Source organism: Chiloscyllium punctatum, chromosome 40 (assembly GCF_047496795.1).
Source record: "Chiloscyllium punctatum isolate Juve2018m chromosome 40, sChiPun1.3, whole genome shotgun sequence".
In the NCBI taxonomy this organism is placed as follows: Eukaryota; Metazoa; Chordata; class Chondrichthyes; order Orectolobiformes; family Hemiscylliidae; genus Chiloscyllium; species Chiloscyllium punctatum.
This window is the reverse complement of record NC_092778.1, coordinates 51,929,797-51,944,421: the sequence shown is the minus strand read 5'-3', so window position 1 is coordinate 51,944,421 and position 14,625 is coordinate 51,929,797. Positions and strand designations below refer to the sequence as shown.

At 40.3% G+C, this 14,625-nt stretch overlaps 1 protein-coding gene across 2 annotated transcripts in view; it reads right to left on the bottom strand.

Moving 5' to 3' along the window:
• Nucleotides 1-14,625, bottom strand: part of LOC140464606 (sodium/mannose cotransporter SLC5A10-like) — a 142,344-nt gene that overhangs the window by 9,395 nt on the left and 118,324 nt on the right. For both annotated transcript variants that reach the window (XM_072559886.1, XM_072559885.1), the window contains exons 10-14: nt 12,535-12,642; nt 9,060-9,210; nt 7,146-7,314; nt 4,617-4,832; nt 1,036-1,141 (exon numbers count right to left, since the gene is read on the bottom strand). In XM_072559886.1, the coding sequence (XP_072415987.1) occupies nt 1,036-1,141; nt 4,617-4,832; nt 7,146-7,314; nt 9,060-9,210; nt 12,535-12,642 (750 nt within the window). The remainder of the gene's footprint in view (nt 1-1,035; nt 1,142-4,616; nt 4,833-7,145; nt 7,315-9,059; nt 9,211-12,534; nt 12,643-14,625) is intronic.

Here is a 14,625-nt window from a genome sequence, read left to right as displayed (position 1 = left end):
ATTGAGATGTTGATGAATAGATGTTAAGATGAAGTCTCAATTTCTTCAATCTTTCCATTTAACTCCTCCCTAATGTCCTGATCTCTTTCTGAAAATGTGGTGCCCCAAATTGGATTAAATATTCCAGCTGGGTTATTATGCATTATTTATCGTCACATATGTCTAGAAAGATAAAGTGAAAATTGTTTTCTCGTCACAATCTGGCACCATTTTGAGTTATAAAAAGAGTGAAAAGAAATTGCATAAATAGAGTTCAAGGGTTAAGTATAAAGCATCTTCAAACACAGCTTCCCCGTGGTCCTTGTAAGGTGTCCCAGGACTCAGGGAGTCCTGTTGCGCGTACAGGGCCTATTGCTGTCAGGAGTCCCTGCTCCAGGCACTGCCTCTTCTGCAACCAAAGATCTACTGCCCCTACCAAGGGTGTCCACTACAGGCACCACCATCACTGCAGCTGAAGATCCACTGGGGTCAAACCAACATTGTACACATGTTTAATACAACTTCCTTGTTTTTATACTTTCTGCTCCTGTGGATAAAGCCTAGGATCCCATTTTTTTTAACTTCCAAATTTCCTGCCACTTTCAATGTATTGTCCTGCACCCTTTTAGAATTGTACTTTTTATTTTATATTGTCTCTGCATTCTTCCTGCCAAAATGAGTTCTTTGGATTAAATTTCATTTGCCACTTCTTGGCCCCTCCCCCCCAACTTGTCTGTGTGGTTTTAAAGTTCTACACTATCCTCCTCACAATTCACATTACTTCCAATTTTCACATCTTCCACAAAAAATGAACTGGTGTCTTAGGACACCAAGGTCCAGGTCATTAACATATATCAGGACAGACATGGTTCTGAGCACTGATCATGGGGAGCCCAATTACCAACCTTCCTCCAGTCCTATGACTCAGCTGTGACTACTCATCACCCGACCGAGTGGGCAGGGTGAGGAGAAGGGGCTAGTTATCATTCTATACTTGAAGACCAAATGGTGTCCCCCATAGACCTGCATAATACAAAAAAGCTGAAATGATCCTACCTTCAGTTCTGTTGTCCCAGGCGTGCCGTTCTGGAGATATCTTTTGAAGGATGATGTCAGGCTGCCTTCTGTCTTGTGAAATTGTCCACCACGTAACATTTTTCAACTGAGAAGTAAGTGTGAATATTTAATAATGGTGGCTTTTAATTTTAACTTAATTAATGGTTATCTTCAAACCTGACTGAGTTATTAACACAAATTAAAGATTTCATATCCACGAAGAAGGGTAGTAAGGACAAGCCAGGGAACTATAGACCAGTGAGCCTGATGTCGGTAGTGGGCAAGTTGTTGGAGGGAATCCTGAGGGACAGGATGTACATGTACTTGGAAAGGCAAGGACTGATTAGGGATAGTCAACATGCGTGGTAAATCATGTCTCACAAACTTGATTGAGTTTTTTGAAGAAGTAGCGAAGAGGATTGATGAGGGCAGAGTGGTAGATTTGATCTATGTGGACTTCTGTAAGGCATTCGACAAGGTTCCCTTTGGGAGACTGGTGAGAAAGGTTACATCTCATGGAATACAAGGAGAACTCACTATTTGGATACAGAACTGGCTCAAAGGCAGAAGACAGAGGGTGGTGTTGGAGGGTTGTTTTTCAGACTGGAGGCCTGTGACCAGTGGAGTGCCACAAGGATCGGTGCTGGGTCCACTACTTTTCATCATTTATATAAATGATTTGGATGTGAGCATAAGACGTATAGTTAGTAAGTTTGCCAATGACACCAAAATTGAAGGTGTAGTGGACAGCAAAGAAGGTTACCTCAGATTACAACAGGATCTTGATCAGATGGGCTAATGGGCTGAGGAATGGCAGATGGAGTTTAATTTAGATAAATGTGAGGTGCTGCATTTTGAGAAACAAATCTTAGCAGGACTTATACACTTAATGGTACGGCCCTAGGGAGTGTTGCTGAACAAAGAGACCTTGGAGGGCAGGTTCATAGCTCCTTGAAAGTAGAGTCGCAGGTAGATAGAAAAGTGAAGGAGGCATTTGGTATGCTTTCCTTTATTGATCAGAGCATTGAGTACAGGAGTTGGGAGGTCTTTCTGCGGCTATACAGGACATTGGTTAGGCCACTGTTGGAATATTGAGTGCAATTCTGGTCTCCTTCCTATCAGAAAGCTGTTGTGAAATTTGAAAGGGTTCAGAAAAGATTTACAAGGATGTTGCCAGGGTTGGAGGATTTGAGCTATAGGGAGAGGTTGAATAGACTGGGGCTGTCTTTACTGGATCATGGGAGGCTGAGAGGTGATCTTATAGAGGTTTACAAAATGATGAGGGGCATGGATAGGGTAAATAGGCAAAGTCTTTTCCCTGGGGTCGGAGAGTCCAGAACTAGAGAGCATAGGTTTAGGGTGAGAGGGGAAAGATATAAAAGAGACCTAAGGGACAACTTTTTCACGCAGAGGGTGCTACGTGTATGGAATGAGCTGCCAGAGAAAGTGGTGAAGGCTGGTACAATTCCAACATTTAAAAGGCATCTGGATGGGTATATGAATAGGAAGGGTTATGAGCTAGGTGCTGGCAGGTGGGACTAGACTGGGTTGGGATATCTGGTCAGTATGGACGAGTTGAACCGAAGGGTCTGTTTCCGTGGTGTACATCTCTGTGACTCTATGACTCTAAAACAATTAAATATTATTGGAGCATTTTTGTCCAAACAATACTAGTCTCTAGTCGGTAACAAATCAAAGCAATTACTTTAATTGGCAAAGTATATGAAGTATATGAGTATGCTATTATGTTTCTTATTTTAAAACATACTCAGTGAACAAAAGACTATCATCTGTAATTTTTATTTTCTTGCTACTTTACATGTTTTATGTGATTGACATACTTTCATGTGTTAGTTTGGGTGGATCACAATCTTAGTTTGGAAAGGTGTGCACATTTTAAGGATTGGGACTGGTTAAAAACAAATTCAAATATTACAACATCTATCAATACCACATCAGCATTTTGATCCCTAAGTACACATTCTTAAAAGGCAATATAATTTGTTGCTGTGAATAATTCAGAATATTACAAAACAGGCTTGGTTTTTTATTTGTCCAAATCAAACAGTGGGCCTGATGAATCTCAAGTTCCTTTGCCTAATATAAATACTTCAAGTTCTGTTCCCCAGAGAACCAATGCAATCTCTCCTTCTTGTCTCACAGGCCTGAATCCTCCCTATCATTTTAACTCCATAGCCATTGTCGGTCATGATGGATGATGGAATGCCATCTGATTGGTTGCATTCCTGGAGTTAATCACATGATCTCCCACTTCCTCCCACTCTCTGTTCAATCAATCAACCTTTCTTCCTCCTTGCCAATATTTTTTATAACATATGAACAGAAAAGTTGCATGAAAAGATCAATTTTTAAAAGTTATTTCCTAATATCTTCATTATTCATGAGACTAAATTATTCCCTGTGGGCTTTTGCTTGATGGCTGATAGATCTCTTTTCTTACGGGCATTAAATGCAAAGGGCTCCTGTATTCTAGGCTTGATCCTGAATAGCCATTGGAACCACTGCAAAATCAGACTTTAATATGCTGGCAGACACAGAATAACCAGACACAGAATATGATGCAACAGACATAATGCAAGTTTCAACAACGTTCTACAGTGCTTTGATGCTGTGATTAAAATGAAAGAATGTTGAATATGTGAAAAGTGACATGAATGAGTATAAATACTTTGTCAATCCTCCAGGATTAGCCTGGAGTCCATAAGAATTCATTCACTGCTGTGATAAAACCCCAGTGCTACAAAGATTGAATGATCATTCACATGCGAAATGTCCAGTGTGTATTGAACTATTTAGCAATCAAGTAAATGGCAGCAGCTCACTGTAACATGAAAACGTCATACATGGCAACAGCATATACACAGGACACACTGATCATAGCGTCCATGTATTTCTGACATAACTAAAATTATAGCAGACACAATACACCTGAGTTCCTAGGAATTTCTAACTAAGAATTGCTGGGATCATTGGCGAGTGGTCAAAATGATACATTTGTTACTTCCTAAAGGAGATGGTAGGTTGTGAGCATTGGTATCTATATCTCATTTATATCACATGTAATGGGTTTTGTGGTATGGTGTTGATTACAGAAGGCAGGGGCAAGGCCATGGAGGGATTTGTAAATAAGAATTTGAATTTTAAAATCAAGACATTGTTTGACCAGGAGTCAAATGTAGACCAGGAAGCCAATTAGAATGGGATTTGGCTTGAGTTAAGAGATCACCAACAGAATGTTTGACAATATTCTAAATAAACCAATATCATGCCTTAGTTCAACATGTTGATAGCCTAAAAGGGAAATGATGAAGGCAGTGGATATCAAAATTGGTGTCATAGATCAACTATAGACAGCATTCCATTCTCATTTTCCTAAAAATATTACTGGAATTTATTTAACTGCAGTCCTATAATCTTTATTCAGCCGAATTAGGTGGGGGAAATCCCAGAAAGTAACCATTCCTTCTGAGTTGATCACATGGGAATCAAATCCTCAGTATGCCCCAAGGGGGAGAGTCACGATGGTGTTAACCGTGCCAAAAGTAGAAGCTGTGCTGTACCTGACTTTCATGCGGAGGCTTTGTCAGCAGGCTGATTACCACAACGATTAGAGCCGTGAGGGTGCACAGAATTACTGCAAAGTGGAGATAGTGAACCTTCTTCAACAGAAGCGGCCTTAGGTCATACACCCCACAGTGTGGCGAGGGATACACAAACTCCATGGCCATTCGCACCAGGCCAACCACTAGTCCAACCATCAGTCCCCAGAACGCACCCTGGAAACAAGCAGCAAATACTTACTGGGTCTCATTGCCACTTAAATCACAAACAAATCAGACATAGTTTGGGTTGAAAACTGGAAGAACTACAAATGCTGTAAATCAAACCAAAACAGAAATTGCTGGAAATGTTCAGAAGTTCTGAGGAAGGGTCACTCCATCTGAAGTGTTAAAACTGATTTCTCACCACACATACTGCCAGACCTGCTGAACTTTTTCAGCAATTTCTGTTTTTGTTTATGATTTGGGCTAAGGGTGGTCATTACACTGGTTTCCACTTTTGTAACAAAAGAAGCTGTGCCTAGGTACTTTTGTATCTAAGTTGGTGCTGCAATTGGTGATGTATAAACTTTTCACTGCGCTCATTGAGTATATATTACAATATTCTGATACCACATCAGAACAATGGTCAGATCCACCAGCTATAAAGTTAGCTGTCTGAGGGCTAAGTTACTGAGGGAGAGAAAAGATAAAGACCAGATCATCATTTTTTCAAAGTAATGTTGTTTCAGGGATAAATACTGTTTGCAACGTCAGGAAAAATGCCCCAATTTCTTCAAATGCAAAGTTGTGGAATCTGTTACATCAACCTGAGAGGAGAGACAAAGCCTTTATACAATATCTCATTATAAAACGGCAACACCAATGAGTTGTGCAGGTATGTTAATCTGGGTATTTTGTTCAAGTGTCTGGAATGGAATGGAATGTGAACAACCATCTGGTTCAGAGCTAATCCAGGCCTGATGATTTATGATGTTGACTAGCCTCTTTCTGCACTATAAAATTCTACGAATTTGGTAATGATGAACAATAATGACAAAGGAGCTAAAGATTTTCTGTGAAATATTCTCACTTGCAGAATGAGATCATGAAGAGATATAGGCTACATCTGAACACTTTTACATGGGAATTTGATTCAAAAAGTTACATTTGTAAAACACCTTGAACAAAATAAATTGCCACAAGCTATTTCCCACGAGCAAAGTTTGACAAGAAGCCACATAAGGAGATAAAAAGCCAAGATATTATGAAATTCCAAAAAAACCCTGAGGAAAAAGCTCCTTGTTCTGAAAAGTTAACCGAGTTTCTCGCTCCACAAATATTGTGAGACCTAACAATCAATTCTATTTTTTTCCAGTTTTTGTGTAAGGCAACATTAGACCAGGTGGCCTTTGGTTAAAGAGGTATTTTTTAAGTCTCAGAATGGCAGGCAGTGACTAGGAGAGCAGAGATCGGTACTAGGTCCCCAGCTATTCACAATGTATGTAAATTATTTACATGAGGGAACTAAAAGTCATAGCTCAAAATTTGAAAATGACATAAAGCTGGGTGGAAGGATAAGTGTGAGGGGGATGCAAGGGTTTTGGACAGGGCAAATGCTTGGCAGAGTAAGTGGGCAAATGCTTGGCAGAGAAATGGAAGGTAGCCAAAATAGGAAGGCAGATTTCAACGGCTGGAAATTGTGAGAGGGGAACGTTAAGCAAGCCCTGGGTGTCATCATACACCTGTTGCTGAAAGTAAGTGCACAGGTGCATCAAGCAGGAAAGAAGGCAAACTATGTGTTGGCCTTCACAGTGCAAGGATTCAAGTACAGGAACAAGAATGTCTTGCTTGAATTATACCGAGCATTAGTGAAGTCACACCTGGTACATTATGTGCAGTTTTGATCTCTGTATCTGAGGAAGGAATGGTCTTACTATAGAGGGAGTGCAGCAAAGGTTTCCCAACTTGATTCCTGGGATGGCAGGACTGATGTATGACGATAGATTGAATCAGTTAGGATTGTATTCACTGGAGTTTAGAAGATCATGGGGGGAATCTCATCGAAACCTATAAAATTCTAACAGGAGACAGGTTGGATGCAGGGAGGATGTTTCTGATGGTGGGAGAGTCCAGAACCAGAGGCCATAGTTTATGTATAAGAGGTAGATATTGTAGGACTGAGATAAGGAGAAATTTCTGCCCACAAAGAATTGTGAGTTGGTAGAATTCACTACCACAGAAAGTGATTGAGGTCTAAAGATTGTGTTTTCAAAAAGTAGGTGGATGTAGTTCTTATAATTAAAGAGGTCAAGGGATATGGAGGGAGGGCAGGATTAGGGCATTGAGCTCATTGATCAGCCATTTATATATTGAATGATAAAGCAGGCTTCTCAGATCGAATGGCCTACTCCTGCATCCATCTTCTATGTCTCTTTGTTAAGTAGCATCTTAAAGGTGAAGAGACACATAGAGTGGCTCAGTGGCATAGAAAAGTAAATATGGAACTTAGGATCGAGACAGCTAGAAGCATCGACTCAAATTACTCACAGGTTCATTAGTTCTTTTCCAAAACACAGCAAGAACAAACACTGCAGTTACAGGAGGAGCTAAATAGCTGGTCACCGACTGAATATAGTTAAAGAGTTGTCCGCTGTTAGCACTTTGCAATATTGGGATCCATACCAAGCTCACTGCAACTAGTATCACTGTCACAATCCTAAACAAAAAGAACAGGAAATGTGTGAGGTATCCAAATAGATCAGGGTCAACCTTCCATTGCCATTAGATTTTAAGGTGGAGTGGAGTCTCAGTGCAATTTGAGTCCAATTTGTTACACTGATCACAGAGTCCATACTGACTGATAAGTCCAGTTCTTGGTTTCTCCTGCCATGGCCAATCTCAAAGGCAAGGAACAAGCACCAAGAGAAACTGAGATCTTGTGGAGCACAGCATAGTCTGATTGCCAGGAAACATCATGGTCATCATTACTGCTGGTGCTCAAAGATGATTAGGCTTAGATTGTAAATATTAATTAGATTGCTTTAGAGTTTACATGTGTACTGCTGAAAATACATTATTAATACGAAATTGTTAATTTTTGTTTTAAGATATAAATTTGGGGTCCAACAATATTTGTTTCTAAAGTCTGGTTAGGAATAACCGAGCAATTTTGATGGCCATTGAATGTTTAATTTTACCTGTTGCAAACCTAGTAATAGAGAGGCTGATTTGGTTTGGCTTGCAAATCCGTGTGTAATAACAGAATAGCATGCATTTCTCATCCATCTGTTCTCATAGGTGCGTGTTGATTTTTTTGACTCAATCCAAATCCCTCTTACTAGGTCAGCACAATGGTATTATATCAGAATCTAACTCAGTCAGTCTCTCATTCATCTTTTGATAAGATAAAGATGTTCCCTGGCAGTCAGATTATGCTGTGCTCCACAATTTCTCCATTGGTGCTTGATTACGTGAAAAATCCATCTGGTTCTCTAACGTCCTTTAAGGAATGACATCTGTCACATTTAACCAGTCGGCCTTTATGTGACTCCAGACCTAGAGTAATGATGACACCCTTGGGCTGACCCTGGAAGGCCACCACCATTCACCTGGGTCAAGTGGAGTTCTGATTCAATCCAGGACCCAATAGCCAAGACTGGGGCTCTAGGAGGCCCATTGTGATCATCTTGGGGGCCAAAGGTCAAGCTGAGAACCCAAGCCAGGAGTGGCACTGGGGTACATGGTGTTTATTCTTGCCTTTGGATCAATACATCACCTGCAAAGTGCTTGTGGCTCTTTAGGGATATTTTGAAATTTAATTGCTTCCCTCCTTGTCCCAGGAAACCTGTCCTACCTCATTCCTGGTATTGGAGAAATTGTCCAAGTGGAACATGGTCAAGGAACTACACCACTATGCAACTCTCCGCTGCTTTTACTGGCATCACCTCATAACATGCTCCTCGATAGAACTGCATTATGTTCTTAGTGAGTTTTGAGAAGATTTGTAGCTCAGGTTGAGGTTTTGGATGTACGTTTGCTCGCTAAACTAGAAGGTTCATTTCTAGACGTTTCGTTACCCTACTAGGTAACATCTTCAATATTCACATCAGCACAGTTTGTATTTAGTTTGCACTGTTGAGAAGGGTTGCTTAGCTCAGATGGCTGGTTTACAATGTAGAGTGACACCAATTGTGAATGTTCAATTCCTGCACTGGCTGAGGTTACCATGAAGGTCCTACTTTTTCAACCTTGGCTCCCCCCACCCCCCTCAACCTTGGCTCCCCCCACCCTCCACCCCCTCAACATGAGGCCCAGCGACCCTCAGTTTAAACTCATCACTAGCTGTGTCTCTCTAATGAAAGGTTGGTCCCTAGGACTATAGCTACTTTACAACTGAGCGAAAAGCTATCTCTGGATTTATTTTGTGCAAATACCACCTGAGGCTGACACAATGAATCCTACCTTCCAACCAGCAGTAATTCCCGTTCACTGGCATCCTTCCGAATCTTTCTCCAGATGTCCATGGTAAACAGTGTACTGCTGCTGTTAAATATTGACGTCAGAGATGACATGAGAGCAGCCATGATCACTGCAATCATAAGTCCACGTAGGCCTGCAATTAGTTTGAAGAGCACCAAGTTAAGTTCCTGATAGTGTGAGTTTGTTAATTCAAAATGCTAGGCTCGGATTTCACAACTGCATCAACAACACAGATTGCCTTTATGTAACCAATTTAATATAGTCAAATTTCCCAGGGTGCTTCACAGGAATATTTATCATGTGAAATTTGATATCAAGTCACATGAGGAGTTACGAAGTCAGGTGAGCAAATGTTTGGTCAAAGAGGAAGATTTTAAGATCTTCTTAAAGCAGAGGAGAGGGGGAGATGGAGAAATTTCAGGAGGGAATCCCAATGCTTAAAGCCCAGGCAACAGAAGGCATGGCTGCAATGGGGGAAGTATGGAAATTGGGAATATTTAAAAGGCCACAAGCAAAGGAGTGCAATATCCTCAGGAGGTTACAGAGATTGGGAGGGGGTAATACCATGGAGAGATTTGTAACCAAACACAATAATAAAATAAAGTCACACCAGGAGTCAAAGTAGGTTGGTGATGACGGGGGGAGAGCTGAACTTTGGAGCTTGGATACCAGCTTTGAGTGAGTGTTGTTTGTGGGAGGGTGCAGGATAACATTAAACTGACCTGAGGGATGCATACACGAGTGAAGGGGTAACAAAGGCATGATTGATAAGACGCGGGAAAAAGGAGAACAGATGAATAAACACATCATTTTGCGTAATTTTGTTTTTAATTCACTCATGGGAAGTGGGCGTCACTGGCTGCCCTTGAATTGAGTGACTTACTCAGTCAATCAGACAGCAGTTAAGAGTCAGCCACATTGCTGTGGGTTTGGAGTCACAAAGAGGCCAGACCAGATGAGGACTGCAGATTTCCTTCCCTAAAGGACATTAGTGAGCCAGATGGATATTTTCCCCCAAGAATCAGCAATGGTTTCGTTGTCATCAGTGGGTTCTTAATGCCAGATTTTACTCTTAAATTAAATTCAAATTCCACCATCTGTTGTAGCAGGATTTTAACCTAGGTCCCCAGAACATTAGCTGAGTTTTTGGATTAATAATACGACGAGGCCATTGCTGGCCCATGTAATTGGTTAAATTGTACTTAAAAGAAATGTTTGTTGTTTGAATGGAGCAGGGAGTGATTTCACATAGAAATTACAAGAATTGTCCCATACAACAGAACCCATTCTAGAACTAAGCAGGAAACATGTGAATTGCATAACTAGCTTTACCTTTATAGAAATACTTGGGACTCTCATGGCACAGGGGCTAGTGTCATATCCCTACCTTTGAAGCATGAAGCTAGGGTTCAAGACCCACCTGCTACAGAGATATAAATAACAGATCTGAACAGGTTAACTAGAAAATATCTATTACCACTGCCGATTGTCTTAAAAACTCAGTTGATTCGCTCATGTGAAAACTGCTATCCTTATCCGGCCTGGCCTACATGTGACTCCAGATCCACAGTAATATTGTTGATTCCTAACAAATAATCTCATGAACGAATCAAAGCAAATAGCTTTCATTCTTCTGTGAGAAGGGAATTTCAACAATGCCAGTATCCAATAGTTTGAATTATTTAAATAGTTGTACCTGTCTGCAGGTCATTGTTGCTTTCCGAAAATATCAAACTGGGCATTGCTATAAGTATGTACCTAATGCTGAACTCCACTGGTCAAGCAAATATCTTTTTATTGTGGGTGTGTTTGGTATCAGCTGGTAGCAAATTTAATTACAATTTATGGAATCATGCAGTGCAGTAGACCATTCAGCCTAGTGTACCTATCCCAGTTCTCTAAACCTATTAATTGCTGCTCTTTCCTCACAGCCCTAATGTCTATAAACTTCAAACATTTTGTACCAAGTACCCCAAAGAATGAGAATGAGTGGCCGATAAGGTAATAATTCTGTCCTTGACTTAACCATTTTTGTCCCTACTGCAACCACGAAAAATTTGCCCCTTAGAGGTCAGAGTGGTTTGTCTTTCTGTGCATGCTCAACTGACCTTGAAACCCTCATATGGGTCCATGTCAAATTTCATTTGATAACCATTGCTGTGAAGCACCTCAGGAAATTTGACTATATTAAAGTGGTTATGTAAAGGCAAACTGCTGTTTAGCTTGGAGGAAACTTATTCATCTTCTCATTCCCTCAGGTCCCTTTGCTGTGTGCAACTAGTCAGCCTCCGCCTGGTGGCTTCATTTGTCCAAGTGATCAATTTGTTTTGTTATTCACTCACAGGATGTGGACATCACTGTGAAGGCCTCCCTGAATTCCGCTTGAGAAGCTGTTGTGATGTACTTTCCTGAACACAGCTGAATGGTTTGCAAGGGGAGTTTCAAAGTACACTTAAGAGTCAATTACATTGCTGTGGGCCTGGAATCCCATATAGACCAGACCAGGCAAGGAGACAATAGTGAAGCGTGTGGGCCTTTGAGACTGTCCAGTGATTTCATAGCCATCACTACTGATTCTAGCTTTTTTTTCCAGATTTACAAATTGTATTGAAGTTGTATCCCCAGTGACAAGTCTCATGATTCTGGATTATTAATCTAGGTTTCAAGATTACTAAACCAATAGAATCACCTCTGTGCTTCCCTAATCCTTTCTGGTTCATCACGTAATTCATCCTTATGCAATTTCCTTATTGAAACAACTTATTGTATTCTAATTATTCATAATGGAGAGTAAAATAAATTCATTTTCTTCTGCAAATAGAGCATAACAATCTGATGAAACAGGACTAACGAGTAATAATAATGTATCTAGCCAGACTGCTTTGGGTGTAGCTTCCTCTTTGTTTCTACATCATTGTATTGTCTATCATGTTTATGCTGTTGGGTGTAGGCATAACTAATTATGACTTCACTTGTCGAAAATCTAGCAACAGCAAATCGCACGATCAAGTTGTCTTCACATCAGCCATGACATGCCTATGGATAGTCACCAAGGTAAACATTTCGACTGCTACAGATGTAGTTATCCTCACCATCCCGCTGTATTGCTATATGACCAATGGGCGAGCAAGGGTCAACACTAAACCTCGGCTTTTAAAGTGATAAACCAGTCTTCAGGGAAAATGGCGACTATAAGAACATTTCAAACTGAATTTCTTTTCTCAGCAATATGCATTTTTTATTTTATCAAACAGCATTGGTGATGGTTATTCAATTCATTGTGTCTTCTTTTTCTGCAATCTTCAGCGATTCTGAATGGGAAAGAATGTACAAGAGCTCACGAGAACATTCTGTCCATTTTTATTCTGGCTGCTTCTTTTTTGACCATATTCCTGTGTGAGACTTGTTCATTTACAATCATTGACGGGATTAAAAAAAAACTTGTAAATAAAGTTACCATCAGGCATCAGCTCAATCACGAGTTTTGGGAAAGCAATGTTAGAGCATCCCACTTCAGTGCCACACACCTTTATACATTCTTCAGGATCAACACAGGCAACTGAATCTGATGTGAACAAACAAAAATAATGTTAATTTTTGTGTCCTGGTCTTACATTTTATTTTGTAATCTTTAAAAAACAGAACTATTAAAGTTTATCTATGTAAAGGTTCCTTTGGTGAAAAATGCTTCTATTTTAATTTCAGTGGTGATATTTCCATAATAAAATTTAATCTGACAGGAGCACTCCTAGATTATTCAGGCAATTTAACCTTAGAATTTAGATTCAAAGTCTTCTGTCTCGCCATCTCACTTGAGCCAAAATTCATTCTGTCAGCTGTTGCACAGTTAGGTACACTGTCACCTTTGAGTTCAAAGTTCTGAATTCAAGTCTCAGCCCAGGACCTGAGCACAAACTGATCACTAATACTCCAGTGCTGTACTGAGGTTGTACTGCAGCTTTAGAGTTCCTGTCTCTTAGATGAGATGTCAAATGGAGAACCCTTTGCTTGTCTTGCTGCATATAAAAAATTATGTGGCACTTTCCTAACAAAGTGCAGAGAGCACGTATTACAGTCAGTCTTTATCCCTCAATCTGCACCATAAAAATGGATTGCCTAGTTGTTGTTGTATTTTGTCTGTAGAAGTCTGTTGGACACATAATTTATTGCTGCATTTTCCATATTGACAACACTTCAAGAATTCTTAGTTGGTTACAAAGTGTTTTGAGAAGTCCAGTGGATGTGAAAAGTACTATGCAAATGCAATTTTTTCACTCTTTTCATTGTCTGATTTTACTGATTCAGAAGTGGCGGAGTCTAGGGAGTCTATATGGGTAACCAATTGTAAGTACCACTTAGTTTTACAACAACAGCTCATCCACCTTAATATGTAACACAGTTTTTGTTTCTTCTTTATTTTGGATAAAAAGCTTCAAATTCATATTAGGTGTCACCTCTGGCTCAGCTCCTAGCATTTTCACATCTAGATCTGAAGTTTGTAAGTTCAGTGTTGTGGTTCTGTTCACTGAGCTGGGAATTTGTGTTGTAGATGTTTTGTCCCCTGTCTAGGGGACATCCCCAGTGCTTGGGAACCTCCTGTGAAGCGCTTCACAGGAGGCTCCCAAGCACTGAGGATGTCCCCTAGATAGGGGACGAAACGTATGCAACACAAATTCCCAGCTCGGCGAACAGAACCACAACAACGAGCACCCGAGCTACAAATCTTCTCACAAACTTTGTAAGTTCAGGCCTCACTCCTGGCATTTGAAAACAAACCAATCCAGGCTGATACTCCAGTGCTGTGTTAACAGAGTGCTGAGCTGCAGGAAGTACCATCATTTGATTCAGAGTTTCAACCAAGGCCTGCCTGCCTCTGTCTCAAAGATCCCACTGTACTACAAAGACAAGCGGGTGCTCCAACAGTAATTTGGCCAAGACTTATCCCTTAATCAGAAAGATTCAAAAAATCGTATTCACAAATTCCTTAATTATTGCAGAGATCAGCGATTTTAAACTTGTTATTATAAAAGCATTTCATCACCTTATTCCTTTTCAATGGAAAATGTCATCCTGCAATTTAAGGATAGGTGACTAAAGCTGTCCTTCAAAGTGAGCTATAATTAATTTGAGATATTTACATATTCTGTGGAATTAGGTGACAAGTTTAGTCAGCTACAATCTCCATCAGCAGAAGTACAGCATCAGCTTTAATTTTTTACTGACTGCAGTAGTGGATGACTCAAAATTAATTCCACATAAAAGAGAATGCAAATATCTGCTACCCAATCAGTCTGAATGAACATTTCCACCTTTTGCATAAGACATTAAACTAAAACCTTGGAGGTGGAACACAGCTGCTATTGTTTCCAATGGATGATGGGTGCAGTGATGAGGTCTTCTATCCCTTTTATTCAGTCTTTAACAATTTCTGGTTAAAATCAATGGAAAGAGTTGCTTTCAGCCTACAGGCCAGAAAGTGGCCACTTGGTCTAAATGATCCACGCTTAGATTAATCATTCATTCAAACGCCACGTCATCCCTCTTCATC